Consider the following 25,385-nt stretch of genomic DNA (forward strand, 5'->3'; position numbering starts at 1 on the left):
GCAAGTCACTGCTTACAGCGCGTATATGGTTCTACAGGTGCCTTACATGGAAAGGCATCTCAAGAAAAGAACTGTTGATACTAAAAAGGACGATAAACACTAAGCCTGGTGCAGTATCTTGCATTGAGTTCCCGTGGTATCTTAAAATAAAGCAAGCAGCTATTTCTTAGCAGTGTATCTTGCGTTCATTCTATCACGTTTACAGGGTCAGTCTACTGAATTTTATCGGTCATATTTTCTTTGCGGCAACTGATAGCTCTTTACTCAAATTACTGTTTAGCCAGGTGTGGTGCCAAGAAGTGCAGTAGAACATTTTAAAATAGAATTTATTGATGTGGGAACACATCTGTATGAGATGGTAGTCTCATCTGGCAACCATCTGGATTTCCGCCGCGCGGCGACAAACATGGCGGCGCTCGTCGAAGCCGTCGGAGCCGAACCTCTCGCTTCGGACTGAATTCTCGTTGTTGCTGCCTTTTTGACAGCGTTCACTGACCATAAATGGGGCGCCGGTCTTTCGCTTCGTCTCATCTCGCCTATAAGAAAACGTATAAGTGGTAAATTTGCTTTATTTTAATAATTAGGGTGACAATTAGAGTGACAACTGGGTTTGTTGCTGTGTGCATTTCGCTTGCATTCGGACATTTGCCATTCCGTTTTGAGGCTATTTTATGAGCAGGCAACATTTGGCTGTATGGGGTGTATCGTGAGAATGTTTTAGGTTAGTTTTCTGATACCAAATGCTGTTCTGCATAACTGTAATTCATCATGCGTGGACATTGATTCATGATCATTGTACCGGCCTTGATTTATCTTTGGGGAGGAAATTCTTTTATTATGGTGTGAAAACATTTGAGAAAATTTGCCTGCCCAGTGTTTCTGTATAGCTCTCTGCTCTATTGAACCTGTTGACCCTGTACTTCCCTGTTGACCCTGTCCTGTGTTTACCTATAGATGCTGTGCTCTTTACCTTGTTGCCCAAGGCAATACAAAGTTTTCGACATTTACTCATCTTAGTCTCCCACTGTTTTTTTTCTTTTCTTTCTTGGTTTTACCAGAGTGAGGTCCTTACACGTGTCAGGTCTTCAAGCCTCACAATATGCCTGTAAAACTGATTTAGAGTTGCTGCTATTCTGTTTGGAATATAGGTGATGACAAGTTATACTTTTATTCTTTATTTCTTGCTGCATTCACTCTCCCTGCAGCAGTGGCATAATCATTGGAGGATGCACCACGCGTGTAGGATGTGCAGGGTTGGAATCTCAGCACTAGCACTGGGTACCCACCAGTGATGAAATACACAAATTTTCCCACTGGCTTTTGCTGGGTGAAGTGCTTGGAAATGGGCCTTTAACCCCAACGTGTCAAAGAAAGTGCCTTGAGCCATGGCCCTCTTTAGCCAAAGCTACCCTTTCACCATCTATTGCAATCATCAGCTTTCACTATTGTTACTGTCCAAAGAGCTCACCAGATAGATGGTTGTTTTCCTTGCCATCCATGGTGTTAGAAAAGCCTGTCATCTTAAACATCTTTCAGAGCAGCGCATTGCAAAGTTCGGTCATGACAGTTACTTCTTTTTTTTTTCCTCCAATTTTTCATCCCATATTGGAGGTGTGGGCCTTGCGCGAGTAAATATGGTATGCTCTAACAGCACTTGACACGCAGTAATGTACTGTTTTAGATGTGCTTCTACAGATTTGGTTAATGGCGCTCTTGGAGCTGCTGCATGGGAAACACCCTGTTGGACATGCTGGCCACACTCGTGGGCAGCTGTAATCTTGGCTGCAAGCAAGCCTCCTGGCAATTTTTTACCAGTTATGCTGTAAAAGTTTTTTTAGTGTATGCTGTAGAAGATTGTAAGAGTTCTACAGAAAAAAAAAAAGAATCCTGTACCAATGTGTTCTGTCTGTAATCATAACTGACGCTCGTTAGTTCTTAAGGCTGCGTAGGCAGACTTGTACAGTCCTTCCCATGAAGACAGTTACTGTGGAAGCGACCAGGTCTATCAAATGGCTGTTGATTTGCTTGCAACAGGTTTCTGATTTTTTTTGGTAACTGTGATTTTTTTATGAGCATAATTATATATTCTCATCTGCGTTCAGAATTGAAAGTTTGGAACTCGATTGTTTTTAACCCTGGCCCACTGAATTCACATGATCTAGCACAACTTTTGTATGAGATTGTATTCCATTTTCACCGTCTCATCCACATAACACCATGTGAGTTGTTGTACATGTAATCTTGTGTCTTATGGATATAACCTGTCTTTCACATGCAGGCTTGGCCACCAGAGGCTGTAAATATGGTGTATTTTCTGGACAAAACTCATCATTAGAATCTGCAGTTTTTCTCCGTAAATGCATTCCTGAATGTTGTCTTTCAAAGAGCAGTATGAAGGATACAGAATCTTCATTTCGTAGAACTGTAGTGAATTATGGTGATATTTGCCTTTGATATGCTGGAGAGTTGTTTTCCATAATATGTCAACTATTGACCAAAACTGCCACCCCTGTGAGTTCTAAGCATTGATGTAAGAACTTGTACAGGGGTCCAAGGCCTCATGAGGTTTTTAGCCACTGGCTTTCGCTTCCTCTTATACCCTTTTAAGGAGCAAATAAAGGAAACAAAAATGGCAGTATGCCGTGTGCTAAACATAGCTAACTGCCATTTGTTTAGTTAGTAGCCCCACTTGGGGGGGGGGGCGAGCGCCCATACCATTGTAACGATTGTGGAAAGAGCTTTGCACAAAAGGCCTACCTGGAGTCACACCAGCGCACTCACACTGGTGAACGTTCTTACCGTTGTGACCACTGTGGTAGGGGCTTTGCACACCAGAGCACCTTACTGAAACACCTGCGCGCTCACACAGGCGAGCGTCCTTACAGTTGCGCCTGTTGTGATAGCAGCTTTACACAGAGGAGTCACCTGGTGGCACACATCCGTACCCACACGGGTGAAAACCCGTATCAGTGACAGCTGTGCCCCATGGCATTTGCAGTACGTTCAAGTCTTGAGAGTCATGTTAGATCCCATAGGGGCGAAAAGCCCTACCAATGTGACTTTTGCCAAGAGACATTCGCTCATACGCACAATTTAGGACGCCACAAAAGGTGATTCACAAAAAGTAGTAGTGGTTTGAGATGCCCTTAGTCAATATGTTTTCCTAAGTATCTTTTTATATGCAAGCTAACGAGATTCTAGCTGAATTTCCTATGAAAGGTGTTGGTAGCTAACCTTCATCATTATTTAGATTTGTAAGGTTTATTCACTTTTACTGAGTTTTCAGAAAACAACATTCGTTGTTTCCTTAAACTGCACACACACTAGCTCTTAGTATTTCCTGAACATGAAGAGAGCCTGCAGTGCTTGTAAAATCGAATGCAAATAAAATCATGGTCATACATGGATTGCATCACTTCTTGTTGGAGGGAGAGTTTAAAAACTTTGTACCCAATATTAGAGAGAGATTTAGCATACCGGAGACCTAATAGCATAGATGTATGCCGGTTTACTGCTAATTGTCCATGCACGCGCAGTAGAATGGGTGCAGCCAGGCGGGGTCACCACCCTTTTGGAGCCGGCCTTCAGTAAACCAGTATAAGTTCACACTACTACGCCTCAGCTACGCTAAATCTCTGTTGCTGGTGCGATTTGTCAGCCTGACTCCGTGAAGACATTTGGGGAGGTAAAACATGCACAAATATTCTTTTTATTCATTCAGTTTGAGTGGGTGTATTTTTGTGACGTTCACTGTAAATTCGCTCGTTAATATCATTGAACCTATCTTATCTGTGTTTGTATGACAACACAGGAAAACCTGCTCTGCTGCTAATCTTTGTGTGTTTAGTCCAGCAGTACTTATGGCAGGAAAGAGTGGTGAGAGGCAGGTGTCCAACATTATATTGATGTCTGTTGTGTTAGTCTGCAGGCTTTATAACAGTTTTCGGTTCTTTGGTATGAAAGCCAACAAAGAGAGTTCCCGAACATCCACATCACCATTTCTCAGAGTGCTATCTCTGCTGGATATAAATGGCGTAATACTTGTGGAGCATTATGTCCGCATCATTTTTAATCTGTTTTGGTTGCCAGGATATCAGCTGTTTGTGACCATTTCATTATGTGCTAGCTTCTGTGTTGTGTAATGTGTTACTTGAAAAATCCTTATTTTTTGCATAAGGTGTTCATGATATTAAGCTGCAAATGTCGTGGCTGTTGAAACAAGTGCTGCGATTGGTTCCTATGAAAAACGTTGCTGTTTTGTAGTGTATTGTAAAGTGTGAATTTCACATGAATATTTTATTAAAGTTGCCATTACCAAATGTTGAATACATTGGGCCTGTTTGTAAAACATACTTGATGTATTGTGCATTCAATTCAAAAGCAGTGCATTTCACTGGTTAGCCTGCCTCTTGAAATAGCTGATGTTTCCTTGTTTTTTTAGTGTTTTTAGTGTTGCTTCGAGTATCCATAGACATGATTGTGCCTTGCATCCAGGAAAGAATTTTTATCGTCACTTGCTTCAGCACTTGATGCTGGTACCCACAGCAAGGCTACCTTTTCTTATGGCATTGCATTTCCTGTGGCATGACAATGGGTGGTAGTTTCATCGGTTGCTTTGGAGAAGACTTTAAACCTTTTTTTTCTCAGCCACTGTGCATTTACATGCCACTAAATACATCCATTCTGATAAGAAACATTGAGCAACCTTTTCGTGGAATTCAAATTAAATAGCCCCACCTTTTCTTCGTTGCATGTTGTGAAGTCCTTTCCATGTCTTGCACTGGCATTCTTTGAAGCTCAAGCACGGTTAACCCATATACGCCTTGCATCCTACATGTAGAACACGGCTTTTTTTGTGCAGAAACTCAAAGTTCATTTTCTGAAAGCTTGCGGCTGCTAAAGTAGGTTCCAGAGGGTATAAACTTTTCCTCCGCAAGGATCGCGTTGCGGTTGAACAGAGGTCGACTAAGTGCAGTGCTGGAACCTGAGTGATGCCTGGGAGTGTGCTGTTAGTGACGCTCTTCAGCCAACGACCACCGACCTGCGCTTTGAAGAAGCACCTTTACACTTGGTGGAGGTGCCTTTATCTCCGTTCCGGTCCTCAACCTGGAACTTCGGAGCGGAACTTTACTCGCCCCACCCACAATGCCAGACGCTCCAACTCAGCCATCGCCGCCCATCAGACCGACCGTCTGTTCCGGGGTGCAACACCAGCGCGACCCTTCTCCATTCAGTGGTACAGACGACCACGACGTCGACGACTGGCTAGCCTCATACGAGCGCGTCACCACTTACAATCGGGGGGACGATTCTGTTAAGTTGAGCAACGTCCTCTTCTACCTCACAGACGTTGCCAACCTATGGTTCCGTAACCGTGCCCAACAAGCAACGGACCGGTCCATGTGCGCCCAAAAAGGATGGAATGTCCCAGCCCCAGTACAGCATTTATCAAACGTTTCCAGACCACTGAGGCAAGACATAGAAATGCAAGCAAAAAGGCAGTGCTCCCATTAAAAGTCTAGACGTGGTTTTTTGAGAGTTTTAAGCAGCAACAAAGAACAATTATACATTTTGGTCCCAGAAAGGTTACTGGGTATAACGTTTTCGGGACCAATGGTTTTCAACAAGAAATGGTTGGTCCCGTTGGTCCCGTTTGAACAAGAAACGGGACCAATGGTTTTCGACTCCTCGCTCTCTTTTCTCTCTCCCTCGCGCCACAAGCTGCGGGGAGAGAAGGTTTTGCTCTTGCACTCGTCGTTTTGAGAGATGAAACAGCAGTTTCATTCGAACAGCCGAAGGAAATTGTAAACCCCGCATCTCTCTCGGCGCATGAGTTTCTCGCACGTGTGCCGTCGGCTCCATGCTGCAGGCAGGCGGTGGCGGTCTGCATTTTCATCTCGCCGCCGGCAGCAGCGGTCACCAGCTTTCCCGTCTTCTAGCGTTTTCCCAGCCTCCGCCCAACTTCAACATCCCAGTAAACCACAAACCTCGTACCAGATAGATCCAAATGTCTGTCTAAATATAACGTCCACTGAGCGTTACCAGTATGTGTCACTTCATGGCAGACATCCATGGTGTGTAGCATATGCCATGATGTACATCTTCCGCACATGCACGAACCACGAGCATGGGATGTGCAATGTCTGGCTACTCGTGGCCGACCAAACTTGCCACACAACGCACTATATATGCCTCCTCAATATCGCCCATATATATACATCTCTGCTGAGCTCAGCGCTACGCATTATCCAGATAATAACCGAACCCGACTGGAACCACAGATTGATTACAAAGCCGACGCTTTTGGATACCTTCTTCACGGTTGATCGGGTTTGGGCAAGAGACGCGCTTTTGAACCGTCTTGCGAGCCACTTTTCGCAGATCGCCATCGTATGAGTCATTCCATGTCTACATGAAAAAAAATCTTTTTTAATGGAGAAATCATATCACTGTCTGCAGAAACCTTGCAGGCACAAAGCACTAAGAGCACATTGCACTACGCTGTCCACGCAAAAGGGGGAAAGGGGCAACGTCCTGCATGCATGCATGCACGCAGCTCAGAATTATTAAATTGGTTTCAGTTACGGTTTTTTTATTGGTCATGCTTTTACTTTTGCATTTGCGTTTTTGTTGTTTTTGTAATTAAAGTTTTAATTGAGAAAATTTTCGTTAATTTGTTCTTTTATACCTTGAATTTTTTTGTATACTAAAGCTTTCGCCTGTGTACTGTGCGATGTCCATGCACCTTAATGATCTCTTAATGATGTTCGAAATCATCTGGAGCCATCCACTGCGGCGGCCTCATAGCCAATTAGTAGCCGACCCTGTAAAACCAAAACCAAAAATGTCCGTGCAGCGCCTCGAGCGCCTCCGCTAACTCTTTGTAAGCTTTCCAGTTTAAAAAAAAACGTCAGTGTAAGTGAACCAAACTGCGGATTTTACTGAATGTCGTGCCACCTTTGGTCAACATTGTGAACTGTATTCAAGTTTCAAGCACGGTTGCAAGTGCGGGAGAAAAACCGTAGTTGCGAGACTGAGATTTTTGACAGCCCTCCCGCCTTTTGCATTGAATTAGAAAGTAAAGTACTTGAGAAAAGTTTTGTGTACGTGACGCATTGCGGCCGCGCCTCCCGCGCCGCCGCGCTGGCGCCGCAGCAGACGACAACCGCGTCCGCGCAAGCGAAAGAGAAACGGGAACTACGTGCGTAAAAGTCGTGACGGGCCACAGGCTTGGCTGGGCTTGGCCTTGGCCTTGGCTATGCCGTCAGTACGTCAAACAACATGCTCTGCGTGGCTACTTGAACTGTCGCTAAAGCAGCTGCAAGGTAAGTCATAGAGAAAGATATTGGTAAAGAGCGGACACTCGGCGAAATCTGGCCCCAGGAAATGACGCGCAATCCTCCTCATCCAATAGATACTCTGCCGCCTAGGGGATGGCGCCACCAATCTTTAAAAGCGCGCGCGGCCTGCCGGCGTGGCGGCAGACTCATCCGAGCAGCAGACGACGGAGCATCGTGGGGGCAGTTACATATGTGCGCGTGAAAGCGTGCGGCGTATTCGTTCGTGCGGGCAGGCCGCAATTTTTTTCGTCTCTCTTGCCCTTCGACGCAGAACTCCCTCTGTTTATGACGGTGGCAAGGTGAGAAATGTTTATTTCTGGAAGTACGCTGCATCGCAAGAAATTTAGGCGGCCGGCGCTGCAGTTCGTGAAGCGGCGCGCTCGCTCTGTGGCCTGCCGGCTGTTGTTCACGGCATTGCAGTTTGTGACAAAGTCAAGGAAGGAATGTTTTGTTTTTGCAAAAGTACGCTACCTTTCAAGCACCTCATGCTAAATTACGCTGCATTTCAAGCACTCTAGCTTAGTACGCCGGCGCAGTTGTGAAGGGCGCGCGCGCGCTGTGTCATGCTATGCCGTGGGCAGGAGCGGCGGGAGGAATGATGGTGCATGATGCAGCTTCGCCGGTCGGTGCGTAGAAAAAAAACCTGCCCACGTCCTGTGGCCCGACGCGCTGTGCCTAGCGGTTAGTTTTGCTTGGTTTCGTGCTGAGTTTCTCGGGAAGTGACGTTTTTGTACGCCCCCCGACAATATGTAACTTCTTTTGGGTGCCATTTGTCGGTGTAGGGTTAAAATGTACTTTTTTGAAAGTGGGCGAACGGCGAAGACGACCGTTCCCGCGCAGCAACTACTATCGCGCTCAATATGAGTTGCAACGCGCGGTCATCGACCGGAGCTCGTTCCGTGGTGTGCCTTCTCCAAACAGCCGCCGGAATTCTGGGAAAAACTACTGTTCCAGGAAACGACACCACCCCCACTCAGGAAAAAGCTTGCAGTAACTAAAATTCATTCTTTTGGCTGCGACATACTAGGGCATCGCAAAAGCTCTCGATAAGTTCCCTATAAATATCCTGTTAGTGGCGCAATGAAACAGCAAGAGACAAATTATTTAATACTGAATTCTATTTGCTGCATTTCAATGAATTAGGCGATCACGTTTTATTGCAGCGAATCCTTTTTCAATCCGATCTTGATGCATATCAAACAAAGATTTTTGTAGCCCTCTGCTGCCATGACCATCATGAGTTTGCATAAGGTATTACTAGTCATTCTCTTCACATGACCATGCTCGAGTATAGCGAACCATTTTCATACCTAGGAATGACTCATATCAAACAAAATGGTTTTTGTAGGGTTGCTCGGCTATCACAATAGTGACGCCCCTTGGCCTAGTCACTAGTGGCATTAGTAACGTGACCCCGTTCGAGTACAGTGCATTATCATTCTACCCAGGCATGCATGTTGCATCTCAAAAGGGACGTGTCTTAAATCTTTGTTCAGCTAATGGGAGGACAAGATCGCGCGATGAAATCGCGTGATTACAGTCACGTGACCATATTCGAGTGCAGTGAACTCCTTTTGTACCCAGGCATGATGCACATCAGGCGAAATGGTTTTCCAAGCCCTGCTCGGCTGTCAGTATACGAAGGCCACAGGACGAAGTCACGTGACAAATTTCAGGCGTGCGGAATTATTTTTGTGGCTAGGCATGTTGCATATCAAACGACTCAGGTCTTGAAGCTCTCTTCGGCCATCAGCATGACGAGTTCCCATGATGAAATCACGAGTGATTTGGGTCACGTTACTACGTTCGAGAGTAGTGAACTCTCTTTGTACCCAGGCATGATGCACATCAAACGATATCATTTTTCAGGCCCTGCGCTGCTGTCAATGTAAGAAAGTCCTATGACCAAGTCACTAGTGTCTGAAGTCACGTGCCCACTTTCGAGCACAGGGTATTATTTTTCTGCCCAGGCATGTTGCATATCAAACGACTCAGGTCTTGAAGCTCTCTTCGGCCATCAGCATGACGAGTTCCCATGATGAAATCACGAGTGATTTGGGTCACGTTACTACGTTCGAGAGTAGTGAACACTCTTTGTACCCAGGCATGATGCACATCAAACGATATCATTTTTCAAGCCCTGCGCTGCTGTCAATGTAAGAAAGTCCTATGACCAAGTCACTAGTGTCTGAAGTCACGTGCCCACTTTCGAGCACAGGGTATTATTTTTCTGCCCAGGCATGTTGCATATCAGACGACTCAGGTCTTGAAGCTCTCTTCGGCCATCAGCATGACGAGCTCCCATGATGAAATCACTAGTGATTTCTGTCACGTGACAATGTTAGGGAGTAGTGAACTCTCTTTGTACCCTGGCGTGATGCACATCAAACGAAATGGTTTTCCAAGCCCTGCTCGGCTGTCAGTATACGAAGGCCACATGACCAAGTCACTAGTGACTTTAATCACGTGACCACCTTTGAGCACGGGGAATTATATTTCTGCCCAGGCATGTTGCATATCAAACGACTCGGGTCTTGAAGCTCTCTTTGGCTATCGGAATGAAATCGCTAGTGATTCGGGTCATGTGATGACGTTCGAGTGTAGTGAACTGTATTTGTAACTAGCCATGATGGATATCAAATAAAATGGTTTTCTAGGCCCTGCAGGGCTTTCACTATAATCGGGCCACATGACCACACTCGCTTGTGACTCTTGTCACTTCACCAGGATCAAGCAGAGTGCAATGTTTTTGTACCGAGGCGCTCGCATATCGCACGAAATGGTGTTAGAAGCACTCCTTGGCTGTCTTTGTATTGAGCTCACACGACCTACTTACTAGTGATTAGTGATTACATAGTAGTGATTAATACCTACTTCTAGCCCCGCCGCGGTGGCTCAGTAGTTACGGCGCTCGGCTCGGGTTTGATCGCGGGCTCGATTTAGGTAGTAGCGGCCAAATTTCGATGAAGGTGGAATTTTAGATTCCCGTGTGCTGTGCAATTTGAGTGCACGTTAAAGTACCCAAGTGGTCGAAATTTCCGGATGAATTCTCTGCCGCGTCCCTTATAGCATGCGTTGCTTTGGGACGTTAAACCCCTATAAACCAATAAATCAAACCATACCGGTGATTCGTCCCCCCAACCACGTTGGATCCCGGTGCCCGCCTTGCCCAAGAATGATTCATGCCAGATAAAAAAATGGCAGATACAGCTTCTTTTTTCCTGTTATTGTATTGAGCGCACATGACGCAATCACGTGTGGTGGTCACGTGACCACGTTCGATCATAGTGCAGTCGTCTGCTACCGAGTAGTTATGCATATCAAGCGAATTGATTTTCGGGTCACTGCTTGGCTATCAATATGTGGAAATCGTATCAGCTAATCAGTAGTGCATCATGCTATGCCACTTTACTCGAGAACAGTGTACTTACTCTTCTTTGGAGGCATGATTGCCGTCAATCCAAAACGTTTTTGTTGGCTTTTTTGGCTATTACTGGGGTGAAATCAGAACTTCACTAGTATTAAGCTATGTTGTTGGGCGAGTTTGTGACTGAACACTATGAAGGAACACAGCTCATAAGGGGAGACACAGTAGAGAACAGACACACAGAAGCGCTGATTAGCAACTCGACGGATTTATTGCGCGAGTGCATAAACACATGTGAAGCAAACTTGAGCCGCAGAAAGAAAAGAAATAAGAATGAAAAAACAAGAAATAAAAAGGAACCTTCAACGAAAAGTAAAGGTACTAGGGCTTGCCATCACGAATTAAGGCACGACAACTCATGACGAGACAGGGAGACAGAAGGGTTGCTTACACATGTCGCAGCACTGAAGTTATATGTGACCATATTCGCGTACGGTGCGCTGCTTATCCACCTAGGCATGACGTATTAAATACAAGATTTTCTTAAACGTTCTTTTTCCAGCGCTATAATCGCGTGACAGGTCATAATCAACAATTTCACGTGAATGCATACATTCCTCGGTGCAGTTTTTTTTATTCCTGGAATAATGCAAACGCCTGGAAAGGGTCCTTCAGTGCTGGTTGACCGATAACTCCCCCGCCGGCACGCGTCGTTATTGGCAATACTCTGGCGGTGTTTTCTACCCTGATGTGATGCGTAAGGTGGTGACTTGCGGTGCAGTGGCGTAGCCATAAGAGGATCGGCAGTGATGTCATTGCCCGCGTAGCTGAGAGTGCGCGACATGTCCAATTGGTGCCAGAAGCTGGATCTACTACACAGCGACTACTACATGGTCTCTTGTTCTATATTATACTTGGCGTCATCAGTACGAGCTGGACGGCAATGCGAATTCACATTCTAAGCAGCCAGTGCACCACGGAGAGCCACAGTTAAAGCCATCTGACGCGCCCTCTTCATAAGCCTATTTCGTTCTGTGGAGACGCACTAGGTCCTGAATGTACCACCTCATCTTGCGATCAGGACAGGGAGTTCATTGCCAGCTAGCAACCTTGTATCCTACACATTACAGGAGGTTCTTAGGAACACAAAACAGCCATTAACTTAAAATGGCTGAAAATCAGCGGAGTTGCCCTTTAAAAAACATGTCATTTGATATGTACCATGCCTGAGTAGAAAAATGAAGCGTGATCGAGCGTATTAGCGTGACAGTAATCGCAAAGGGCTAGGTCATGTGGACTCATTATAGTGATAGCATAAAAGGTATTCCAAAAGCATTCCCTTTGAAATGCAGCATGCTAGGGTAGAAACATAATTCCCCGTGCTTGAACGTGGTCACGTGACTATAAGCTGTAGTCACTTCGTCGCGTGGTCTTCTTATACTAACAGCCGAGCAGGGCTTGGAAAACCATTTCGTTTGATGTGGTACAAAGCCCGGGTACAAAGAGCGTTCACTACGCTCGAACGTAGTCACGTGACATAAATCAATAGTGATTTCATCATGGGCACTCGTCATGCTGATGGCCTAAGAGAGCTTCAAGACCTGAATCATTTCATATACAACATGCCCGGGCAGAAAAATAATACCCCGTGCTCAAAGGTGGTCACGCGAAATTAGTCACTAGTGACATGGTCATGTGGCCTTCGTACACTAACAGCCAAGCAGGGCTTGGAAAACCATTTCGTTTGATGTGCATCACGCCTGGGTACAAGGAGAGTTCACTACTCTTGAACGTAGTCACGTGAATCCGAATCACTAGTGATTTCATCATGGGAACTCCTTATTCTGATGGCCGAAGACAGCTTCAAGACCTCAGTCGTTCGATATGCAACATGCCCGCGCAGAAAAATAATACCCCGTGCTCGAACGTGGTCACCTGACTATAGTCACTAGTGACTTCGTCACGTGGCCTTCGTATACTGGCAGCCTAGCAGGGCTTGGAAAACCATTTCGTTTGATGTGCATCATGCCTGGGTACAAAGAGTTCACTACTCTCGAACGTAGTCACGTGACAGAAATCACTAGTGATTTCATCATGGGAACTCGTCATCCTGATGGCCGAAGGGAGTTTCAAGACCTGAGTAGTTTGATATGGAACATGCTTAGCCACAAAAATAATTCCCCGCGCTCGAAAGTTGTCACGTGACTTTAGTCACTCGTGACTTGGTCATGTGGCCTTATATACTGACAGCCTAGCAGGGCTTGGAAAACCATTTCGTTTGATATGCAACATGCCTGGGCAGAAAAATAATATCCCGTGCTCAAAGGTGGTCACGTGACTTTAGTAACTAGTGGCTTGGTCATGTGGCCTTCGTATAGTGACAGCCGTGCAGGGCTTGGAACACTATTTCGTTTCATGTGCATCACGCCTGGGTACAAAGAGAGTTCACTATGCTCGAACGTAGTCACGTGACATAAATCACTACTGATTTCATCATGGGAACTCGTCATGCTGGTGGCCGAAGAGAGCTTCAAGACCTGACTCGTTTGATATGCAACACGCCTAGCCACAAAAATAATTCCCCGTGCTCGAAAGTTGTCACGTGACTTTAGTCACTCGTGACTTGGTCATGTCGCCTTCGTACACTGACGGCCGAGCAGGGCTTGGAAAACCATTTCGTTTTATGTGCATCACGCCTTGTTACATAGAGAGTTCACTACTCTCGAACGTAGTCACGTGACCCGAATCACTAGTGGTTTCATCACGGGAACTCCTCATGCTGATGGCCGAAGAGAGCTTCAAGACCTCAGTCGTTCGATATGCAACATGCCTGGGCAGAAAAATAATACCCCGTGCCCAAAGGTGGCAATGTGACTTAGTCACTAGTGACTTGGTCTTAGGGCTTTCTTATACTGACGGCTGCGCAGGGCTTGAAAAATCATTTCGTTTGATGTGCATCACGCCGGGGTAGAAAGAGATTTCACTACTCTCAAACCTAGTCACGTGACAGAAATCACTAGTGATTTCATCATGGGAACTCGTCATGCTGATGGCCGAAGAGAGCTTCAAGACCTGAGTCATTTCATATACAACATGCCCGGGCAGAAAAATAATAGCCCGTGCTCGAACGTGGTCACCAGACTATAGTCACTAGTGACTTCGTCATGTGGCCTTCGTATACTGACAGCCTAGCAGGGCTTGGAAAACCATTTCGTTTGATGTGCATCATGCCAGGGTACAAAGAGAGTTCACTACTCTCGAACGTAGTCACGTGATAGAAATCCCTAGTGATTTCATCATGGGAACTCGGCATGCTGATGGCCGAAGAGAGCTTCAAGACCTGAGTTGTTTGATAGGCAACTTGCCTGTGCAGAAAAATAATTCCCCGTGCTCGAACGTTGTCACGTCACTTTAGTCACTCGTGACGTGGTCATGTGGCCTTCGTATAGTGACAGCCGAGCAGGGCTTGGAAAACCATTTCGTTTGATGTGGATCACGCCTGGGTGCAAAGAGTTCACTACTCTCGAACGTAGTCACGTGACAGAAATCACTAGTGATTTTATCATGGGGACTCGTCATCCTGATGGCTCAAGAGAGTTTCAAGACCTGAGTCGTTTGATATGCAACAAGCTTAGCCACAAAAATAATTCCCCGTGCTCGAAAGTTGTCACGTGACTTTGGTCACACACGACTTGGTGATGTGGCCTTCGTATACTGACAGCTTAGCAGGGCTTGGAAAACCATTTCGTTTGATATGCATCATGCATGGGCAGAAAAAGAGTTGCCGCTTGCACGAATGCCTTCCCTTGCCAATCAATCACAGTCGCGGACAGGTAAAACGACAAAATTTCTAAGCTCTCAACAGACACTCCGCATTTGTCAACAAAGGCGCGCTCTTCATTATCCTCGCAAATGCACTTTTTCACAGCGATCATCAAATCACAATGTGGCAAGGAGTAATATAGATCAACCACGTCAATACTGAACATCATGCAAGTCCCTGGATTTTTCACATTAAGATAGTCCACAAGCGCTTGAGAGTTCGGCACTAAGAATGGGTCCACAGGCAAGGTGACGAATGCATCAGCAGTCCTTCCATGGCACTTAGCAACAAGGAATTGGCTTGCATCACTTCACATGTGGCATAAGTTTTGATTTTCACGGCCCTTTTCACACTACCTTCTTACTTCTTTGTGTTATGTTATTGTATATATACCCTTCCGTCCTTCAATAAACAGAAAGAGTATCTTGTGCTGAAAGGTGTTCACGTGACTTTAGTAACTAGTGACTTGGTCATGTGGCCTTCATATAGTGACAGCCGAGCAGGGCTTGGAAAACCATTTCGTTTGATGTGCATCACGCCTGGGTACAAAGACAGTTCACTATGCTCGACCGTAGTCGCGTGGCATAAATCACTAGGGATTTCATCATGGGAACTCGTCATGCTGATGGCCGAAGAGAGCTTCAAGACCTGAGTCGTTTGATATGCAACATGCCTAGCCACAAAAATAATTCCCCGTGCTCGAAAGTTGTCACGTGACTTATGTCACTCGTGACTTGGTCATGTGGCCTTCGTATAGTCACAGCCGAGCAGGGCTTGGAAAACCATTTCGTTGGATGTGCATCATGCCTGGGTACAAAAAGAGTTCACTGCACTCGAACACGGTCACGTGACCTTAATCACGCGATTTCATCGCGCGATCTTGTCCTCCCGTTAGCTGAACAAAGATTTAAGACACGTTCCGTTTGATATGCAACATGCACGCCTGGGTAGAATGATAATGCACTGTTCTCGAGTGTGGTCCCGTTACTATTGCCTGTAGTGACTAGGCCCAGGGGGTGTCACTATCCTGATAGCCGAGGAGGCCTACAAAAACCATTTTGTTTGATATGAGTCATTCCTAGGTATGAAAATAATTCGCTATACACCAGCATGGTCGCGTGATGAGAATGACTAGTACGTAATACCTTATGCAAACTCATGACAGTCATGGCGGCAGAGGGCTACAAAAAAAAAAGTTTCGCTGCAATAAAACTTGATCACGTAATTCAATCAAATGCTTCAAATAGAGTTCAGTATCAAATAATTTGTCTCTTGCTGTTTATTTGGACCACTAACAGGATAGTTATAGGGAACTTATCGAGAGCTGTTGCGATGCGGTAGTATGTCGCAGCCAAAAGAATGAATTTCAATTACTGCAAGCTTTTTCCTGAGTGGGGGTGGTGTGGTTTCCTGTAACAGCAGTTTTTCCCAGAATTCCGAGCGGCTGTTTGGAGAAGGCACACCACGGAACGAGCTCCGGTCGATGATCGCGCGTTGCAACTCATACTGAGAGCGATAGTACGGGACTGTAGTTTTCAAGACTGGTGGAAAAAAAAGATAACACACGAAAAGCTCAAAAACCTGACTCTTGTACCTATGTATGTATACGTGTGTAAGACTCCGTTATCTGCGCTCGTGGAAACGCAAATTTCACCCGTGCATTGACAACACAGGAATGCGCTTTTGAAAACCGGCAAAAAAAGGGAACGCGTCGGCCTTTCTAAACTCTAAAGTGCTTGAAAAGCAAGAACTGTTGCGCCGATAGTTTAATTTTCTATGCTTCTTAAAGCATACGTTGCACCCGTGTATTTCTCAGTGCTCCTAACACATTGTGTACTTGTGGTTCGTAGTCCATGTTGTTGCCGTTCGTATACGAAATATTTTTCTCGAACAAAACGCGTACTCTGCTGTCCACCTAGGTTTTAGGAGGTAGACAAAAATGTCGGGGAATGTAGAAATGCTTGAAAAAAGTTGATTGGTATCTGCCGTGTAGTAGGGTGTGTGTATTGTACTTTGCGCAACGGCGTTCAGCACGCGACGTTCGCAAAAACATGTTGACTCCACTCGTAATTTAATTCCTTCGCCGCTTTCGCACCTTTTCACTGTTTACAGAGTTACAATATAAGGAGACTGAGAATGGCCATACTTGCGAATTTTTCAGGTGATGCCACCCGTCGGCAACACCTGCTGTGTGCCGTGGTGCCGCAACAGGAGCACCTTGAGCAAGAGGCCAGGATCCATCTTCTTCCGCATCCCACGGGACAGCAGGTCTGTCGTGCTTTGGGTTTTCAGCTTGCCATTTGTCATAGTTTCATATAATCGTCTATTTCCACAGCGATGTAACTGTGAATGTGTTTATAGGCATAAAATAAATGACCGTGACGTTGTTTGACAGATATGAGTAGCAGTGAATATTTTCACATGGCAGCAAATTCGTCATGTGATAACTAGCATACTAAGGCTGCTTACTTTGTATGGTGCAACGTCCCAAAATGACTCAGGCTATCAGGGACATGTATAACAATGAAGCCATTTGAATAATGAAAGTGTTGTGCACTGTGGATAGAAATAATTTTGCAAGTGTTAAATTTTCCTTTTGAGATGAATACTAGGTAGGCTGCAGCACCTGTGCACCAGTTTGAAAACCTTTGCGGCGGCGCTTTTCTACAATCGGGTAATGTACCATTTTACCCAAATGCCTCATGGTCTGTTATGAAGAACACTTGCGGCGACTTGTTTGAATGCTAGTGAAGCACTTAATGCTTATACATTCAACAATGACGCCACTGCGGTGGCTCAGTGGTTATAGTGCTCGGCTACTGACCCGAAACACGTGGGTTCAATCCCGGTCATGGCGGTCACATTTCAATGGAGACGAAATGCTACAGGCCCGTGTACTGTGCGATGTCAGTGAAGTTAAAGAACCCAAGGTGGTTTAAATTACCCGGAGACCTCCGCTACGGCGTCCCTCATAGCCTCAGTTGTTTTGGGGGCGTCAAACATCAGCTTGTGTTACCAGCTGGGCGTGTCTGTTGACAGGCGTTTCTTTGAAAGAAGGGATGAGCGGATATATTTTATTTTTGACGTGCCCCATCTCATTAAAACTACTCGTAATAATGTGCAAGCTCACAAGTTGCTAATTGGGGAAGAGGTTGTGGACTGGGCTTACATTGAGCGCCTGTACAATTCGTCCCACGAGTTGCTCTTGTGTTTAGCCCCAAAGCTGACCGAGCGGCACACTTTTCAAAAACCGTTTTCTAATATGAGAGTAAGCAGAACAGCACAAGTACTGAGTGCTTCAGTGAGTGTGGCCATTATGGCTTTGATATATGCAGAGGAGCTGCCCGCAGCAGCAATGGCTACAGCGCAGTTTTGCAAAAGAATGGATAAACTGTTTGATGCACTGAACCGCTCAACTCCTAAAAAAATAGCGCGAAGATATCGCCATGCGATTAAAAGGGGTGATGACGAACTTGCTCACTTCCTTCAAGGTCAACTTCACTGGATTAAAACGTGGAAGTTTGCGGTCAAGCGTCAGCCACAAACGATCACAGGCTGGCGGATAACTATCCAGGCTGTATTGCTTCTTTGGAGGGATCTTTCTCAAAATCATTTTTTGTACCTCCTCACCCGTCGGCTGCAGCAGGATTCGCTGGAGAATATGTTTGGTCACATTAGGCAGAAGCAATGCTGCAACATGAATCCGAATGTTTTCCAGTTTATCTCTGGTTTAAAGCGTATTTGCATTCAGAAACTGTTTAAACTTTCTAAATAAGGTAATGCTGAGGAGGATAGATGTGAACTTCTACTGGAAAGTTCGCCATTCTTTGTTAGCAGGGCATCTCTAGGTGATAATGTTGGGCAGGCTCTTGCTGACGACTTTCCGTCCTTGCAAGGTGTTTCAGAGCTAGCCGCGCATACGCACTCTCATGTTATTGAGGATTCTGTTGTCTACTACGTGGCAGGCTTCTTGGTAAAATATTTTGTTGGTAAATATGCAAAGAATTGCATTTGGCCTCAGTTGTTTAAAGATGAAGACAATACATTGAGTGGTTCTCATCAATATTTTACGATGCTGAAAGCATATCATGCACCAGGCAAAGTGTTTGAAATTTAACTGTACCATCGCAAAGGGCATGCACATTTGTGCAAGCACTTGAGACCCACTTTCTTGCTTTGGTTGAGGATACTGCACATCTAGAAAGGGTTTGTGATGTTTTGCTGCGACATCTCCAATGCATTGGGGATTTTGATTTTTGCCGGCAGAAGTTTGCGAAAATGTATTGTAGAATTCGTTTATGCTGGCATGTGAGATTTGTGAACAGAAATTTAGACAAAGTTCGCTTTCAGTCGTCAGCTTCTGGTGTACAACTTGATAAATTCAAAGGTTAATGTTGCGTTGAAGCAAACGGTGAACTTGGAACCAACGTGCTTCAACATAATCTTTCAGAGAAGTACACAGGATGGAAGGTCAGCCCACAGGACTTGAAGGGTGGGGGGGACTGGATTTAAGTGCACAAGCAATGTGCAAGCCTCTGCAGGATTGCTCTAGGTGCCGCCTAATTTATCGAGTGCATTCCATGTGTTCCATTATGTTTTTACACACAAGCCCTTTTTGTAGTGGCCCTCGTTGCTCTGCAGGTTGAAGAAATAAGCAGACGGTTGTCGTTTCACAACTCCTACTGCTTCCTGCTTTGTATTGAGTAGCACCGCCCGCTTGGTGCGCTGCAGTCAAAAGGGCCGCTGGGCCCTATGGGAGTGTCCGCTCTTTACCAATATCTTTCTCTATGGGTAAGTACTGTATGTACAACTACATCTGGGGGCGTGCGTAATTGTTTTTGTGTAGGTTAAGTTAACACGCTCGTAACGAGGGGCCAGAGGGGCTCATTGGCTTTAGCTCATAACCATCGTAACGGCGGGTTCATTTAGGGCTAGCGACGAGGATATGCGGTAGCACTGGCGTTACGCCGTCGTTCTTCGTTGCGAATCGGCTGGTAGTGGCGGTTGTGTGTGTGGCAGCTCTGGCAGCCGGAGCACCCTGAGGTGCGTCGTACGGGACGTGGCTACGCGAACTGCCGTTTAGCTGCTGCAAGGCACGTCCGAGTTCCCGGTAATTGTTTTTGTGCAGGTTGGCTTCGTGTGACGAAAAGGCGGGAAGTTTCTGTCACCCCCCTTTTGATGCAGTAAGTTTTGCTGTTCTTTTTTATACCCAGAGCCATATCCAAGTTCCACGGTTTGCGTCGTCTTGCAAAATTAATGAATCGATACCTGCTTAATTGCTCTGTCGTATGGTCAATTGCAGCAACTGGTACTCAGACATCAAACAACGAGTGCTATATCAGGATATTTTCTCCAGAGAAAGTGCCGTTTTGAGTGAATGTCTTTAATTGTAACCTATATCGCGTACGCGAAGCCGGCCACATTACCTTCCTTGCTTTTGTCGTGATTACTGGAAAAGGCGGGAAATATTAGCGGCTGAATTAGCCACCGGTCCGTAATTCACGCAGAGAATTAAGTAGCCCGCCGTTTGATGCTGGATTCTCTTTTACCTCAATTGAAGTGTGATTTGATGCAGGTATTTTCGATCGGTGTATTGCGAGAACGAAGTGCCGCCTAACTGCTGCAATGTACAACTTAGTCATAAAATAAATTTATAAGATAATTTTCTGCAGAGACGGATGTTTGGTGGACACTTTAATTGTGCCCCCCAAACGTGGAGTGCAGACGCGGAACGAACCACCTTTTTGTAATCCTTGAAATAAGATGTCTAACGCATTGTTTTAACCTGGAAATCTCATTTGATTATTCTTTCTATAGCCGTGGAAAGTCGCACAGGTTGCGTCGACCCGTTGCAAGGGCCAAGCACCACCTAACTGCAACAAGGTACATATCTGTAATCAGTCGATTCATTGCAGTTTATTTCTTCCTCGTTATGTGTGCCCTTATTTTGCCCTGTTTTACATATGTTATACTGCCTTGCTTTCTTATGTTACTCCGTAAATCTAGGAAATGTGGGCTGCGATGTGGGCTGCGAGAAAAGCAGCCTCTCTTTCTATGTAGACCTCTGGCTGACGCTGGAAAGTATCGTATTGCTTTTCGTTTTTGTAGTTTGTAATTGAATGCTCAGCATTGCTGTGTGGCTGTTTTTGAATGTACAGACATGAAGCAGACATTCTTGGTATGCTCATTAATTTTCATGTGGTCTTTGGCAGCTGCCATGACTGCTGTGCACAACTGCAGTGAATTCGTGGTTGAGACCCGCCTCAGGGATTGGCCTCGCCATGCTCCTGCGAGGCATCGAGATGCATTTGGGAAGGTATTTCACTCAGTTTTCCTATGCTTCAAAATCTTCATTCTATATTATGATTTTGTTGCAAAATTTGTGCTATATTTTTGCATGGGCTTAAGTAGTGCCACTATTTGACATGGCGCGTGATATTTTCTGACAGAACTTCGGAAACATTTTAATGCCTAGGCAAGGGAGCATTCAGCTCTTCTAACAAAAACGTAAAATGAGCAGAGCATGCAGTTTGCATGCATGGGGCTTACGCCAATCTGTTGCTATTGTGCTCATTTTACAGCAGTGAAGATTCCACTTGGAAGTTCTCGATATTGTCCCATGAATTTTGTACTACTGCAACTGTGATAACCAATTCTTATTGTCGGAACTTGGAGTCTCTTACCTAAGACTACAAAACTTTTGCCTCAATATGTAGAGAATCAGCCTTTTTACACTATAGTTAACGAGCTCGTTCGGATGAAAACCCGGCAAACCCCTCCATCACTCTGGAAAAAATCTCAAATTTCAAATGAAGTTAGGGGAGGGTCCAAATGTAGGTACAATTAGCGGGGAGGTTGCTCTTGGGGTTATTTCGTAAAATAGAGGTAATTCGTTAAATTCGTGTATTGCAGCTCAAACCCAGGCCCTTTGTGTGCCAGGTGGGCATGCAACACAAAGGCAATGAAGTGCTGTCGGTTGAGCGCGTTACAGGAGCGACCAGCTAGCGGATCCGTTGTTTCATTATAGAGATTGTTCATTGATAATTTTAATCAATGGTGTGATTCAACATTGAAAATTGATAAATTCAGAAAGTGTCAATTTTTCACAGAGGCCATCAGGGAGAGAGTAGGCTGTTATGATGTATAAAGTTTCCATCAGGTGTGCTTGCAGCTGGGGGTACTCTGGAGCGATGACATATCACACGGGGTATAAACAGTTAGTACTACTGCTCACTGGGGGAGCACTTGTGATGGCGCTCTTAGTGTCTACTAGTGTGGACGCTATCTTGTGTACTGTTAAGGTGAAGCTTAGCCATTACCCTAATTTTTCACATACCTCTTACTCTTGTACCTCAAATTTTAAGCTGCAGGAACATTCTGTTTAGGTGCAAGCATATGATTGCCTACATGTGTTGCGACAGTCCAGAAGGCAAGCCATTCAGCTTATTAGATTATTGCAGTGTCTGTCCCAAGTGAAATACAGTTGCATTTAAGGGGGCAAACTGAAAACAAAAAAAAAGCTTTTATGCCATGGCTGAGTTGATTTTGAAGCACAACTTTTGTGGAGTCTACTGCAGTGTTTTATGAGTTGGAGTGCCTACGTGACAGATAACCATGTGGACAATTTGTTTATTCACTTCAGCCAAACTGCCATTACAAAATAGCTGGCTTGTGAACTGGTGCGAGATATCTTGCCTGTTTTATTTTATAGTGAAGTCCAGAGATAAGGCTTAAAATGAACAAGGGGCAAGCTGGAGGAGAGGATAGCTGTTTGTGTCTGCTATAGCAGATTAAGGGTCCTTTTGGATTGGCTTATTCGTTTTATGCTGTCGAGAATGTAATCTTCCCCACTTTCTTTCTACTTTAGTGCCACATAGATGTAAAGATTATGTTTTGCATTTTGTGTTTGTGATGTCTGGTGAATGGACATTCTGAAAAATTCGAAACCAGTGGTGGTGTGTTCTCATTTTTTACTATTAATGTGGCATTCGGAAACTGCTCAAGGAAACAGGACAGAAAGATTACATGAGGAAACAGGCTCCATTGTTCATTTCTAAAAGCGTAAAAGTTAGCGTTGATGCTGTATTATTTTAGTCTAGGCATGCCCATGGACCCTGTTCATTTGTAATCAGTATAGGATGCAGACAGCTAGTTTCAGGAAACTAAATTTTCAGCATGATAGAAGTTTAAGGTATTTTATTCATTTTGGGCACAGCGCTGAAGTTTCCTTATCGCTTTTGCTGCCCAGCGGAGTGGCCTATGCACAGCTGAACAGTGAACCTACTAACTTCAAGCCAGAACAAGAGCTGCAAGGCCTCGTCGCTTGTGTTGCCCATTGGAGTGGCCCATGTGTAGCTGTACTGTGAGGACCGGCTGAAGCAAGAGCTGCCGAGGGGTCTTTACGGGGCTGCATATTTTTAAATGCTATAAATGTGTGAAAAAACAAACTGGAAACAGTGTGCAAGCAAAAACTTGTAGACAGACTAGAAACAGGAATTGTCACAAAAAAATCTAGCATGACAATTCAAATCGCAGTGAATGGGCTGGCAGGGACTGAGAACAAAATGTTCATTGAGTAAGCTGGTAATTGAATATCCACCAACACAGCTTAAGTTGCTTATGAAGTGTTATGCTAGAGTTTTTTATGACAACTCCTGTTGCTAGTCCTCACAACCTCCTGCTTGAATATTCATTTCAGCTTTCATTTGTTCAACGCAGCATTTATTTCTTATGGTAGAGAGCAAAGCAATATGCCATATGGTCCTCATTCATTTGGACTTTTATATGTACAGGTGCCGTCAAAAGTAAATGGAAGGCAATATTCAGGAAAAAATTTAATCATTGGCCCCCAGTTCATTCATCCTTGAATACTTATGCGCAGCCCAATTGTGATTGTGCGAATTCCACTGTGCCCAAACAATCATGAACCATTATGCTTTAACTTTAAAGAAATTAATTGTTTTTGACCAAGTCGCCTTCCATTTACTTTTGGCGGCGAGTGTACAGTGGTTCTGTTATGTACACCTCACAGCTAACGTGAATAGCATTTCATGTCATCCTTTCTTTTTTTGAAAATGTGCTTTCTTACTGCAATTTCTATGTGCCTTAAGTTGTCACTGTTCCACTCACGTAAGTAGTTTTAGTCCTTCCTGTACAGTGCTGCGCCTAGTCTGCAAATAAGAGTAACAGCTATTATGTTTCTTTGCATTTCTTTTGGCATTTGTCTTAAGTGATTGTTTTGTATTTACACTAAACAGTGAATTTGTTACTTTTCTCACATTTGTTTTCTATTCATTTGGCTAGGAGGAAAGCTAGCCAGTCCGCATTTATTTGAATTTTTGTGTTTCTTTTCGTTCCTGCTCTTATCATTTAACATCGATGTTGTCATATACATTACTTCCTTTTCTATTCATTTTGAAAGAAGTATCTACTAACCAAGCTTCTGTTTCCACATTCATGCTGTATTTTTGGAACAGCAATTTGTTTTTTTTTTGCTCTACAAGCTACTGTGTGCATATTCATTTTAGTTTCATTTTTTGTGTTATTATTATGACTTGTTTTTAATCGCCAGCTGATCTAAGTACTCATCGTTCTGTTCAGTCTTTTGCAGTGGCTGTATGCATATTTCACAGTGAACTCAGGTAGCACTCTGCCTGCGTTTTGTATTCTTTTTGAGCATGCCTTTTTATTACAGTGCTATGTATCTTAATTGTGACAGCAAGAGAAGCCACTGTTAGCATGTTTTAGTAGTGTTTTGCTGAGACCTGTGCTCTATATACTCACCTACCAAGCACAATAGGCACAGTTAGTGACCTGACTGACTTAAGTGACCATTTTGGTGTTTAGTTCTTCTGTAGCGTAGTAGCTGTATTTCGTATGCTTATTTTATAAACACTAAAGACAATCTCTTTCCATTTGGGTTTTCATCGAGTGTTTTGCTCCTTACTGTTAAAATATGTTATATGCTGTTGTGAGACATTTTTGTAAACAATGAAGATATTGATGCCAGTTTAACGCTGCTGCGAAGATTCTGGAAAGCTTGATGTACAATGAATATCTTTTGTAAGTTTTTTCTTGACCTTAGCTAGACTAGAGGATTGAGATCCTAATTATTGCACATCATTCAAATCTTATAGTTTACTTTTACTACAGCGATTGTCAGTCAACCTACATGCTATCTGTATTAGCTAGCCTAAATACAATTTATACACAGTCTTCAGGTAGATACCAGGTGCTATACACCTTTCCAAAAAGGGCTCCCTGGGCGCTGCCATAATGTTCCCTGGACTGCAGTAGGCACTCCGCGCTAGCAGGGTGGAAGCAACGGGGGAACCGGTTTCCAGCAATCCAGAGAGGAGGTGTTTCGCCGCTTCCACCATGCTAGCGCGAGGTGCCCACTGCAGTCCAGGGAACAATATGGCAGCGCCCAGGGAGCCCTTTCTGGAATGATCTATATACTGCCAGTGAGGCCTCTGTTGCAATGCATAGGAAGCACTATAGATGTCTAACTGCCCTATGTGCACATCCATTATATGCGACAAATGTCCAGCCGTAACATCTGTACAACATACTATTTTAGAGGTACGGATGCATTTCTGATAATCCTGTGGATATGCCCTCAATATTATGCAGACATATGTGGAGATCTATCGGACATACACAATGTCCAGCAAGTGCTGTATTTGATACGTCAAAAGGCTGTATGTGGTTATCTGGGTTCCCTCATGGAGGCTGTAGGCATGGGGAGACGGTTCGCTTTCAACAATTTCCCTTTCTCTCGCTTTTTTGTCGACTTTGGATGCTGCCCATTTGGCGAGCGCACAGGCCCTTGTAGGCCGTCCACTTACGGTTTCAA

At 44.7% G+C, this 25,385-nt stretch overlaps 1 protein-coding gene and 1 pseudogene across 1 annotated transcript in view; both read left to right on the forward strand.

Annotated features, from left to right (window-relative positions):
- The first annotated feature begins 406 nt into the window (after nt 1-406).
- The window catches only part of LOC149328077 (uncharacterized), a 30,776-nt gene continuing 5,797 nt past the window's right edge, over nt 407-25,385 (forward strand). The window contains exons 1-2 of the mRNA XM_089561409.1: nt 407-427; nt 1,244-1,346. Of these exons, the coding sequence (XP_089417535.1) occupies nt 407-427; nt 1,244-1,346 (124 nt within the window). The remainder of the gene's footprint in view (nt 428-1,243; nt 1,347-25,385) is intronic.
- On the forward strand, nt 17,793-18,922 carry LOC149328078 (uncharacterized; annotated as a pseudogene).

The sequence above is a fragment of the Amblyomma mixtum genome, chromosome 9, assembly GCF_055824585.1.
Source record: "Amblyomma mixtum isolate Tamu chromosome 9, ASM5582458v1, whole genome shotgun sequence".
NCBI lineage: Eukaryota > Metazoa > Arthropoda > Arachnida > Ixodida > Ixodidae > Amblyomma > Amblyomma mixtum.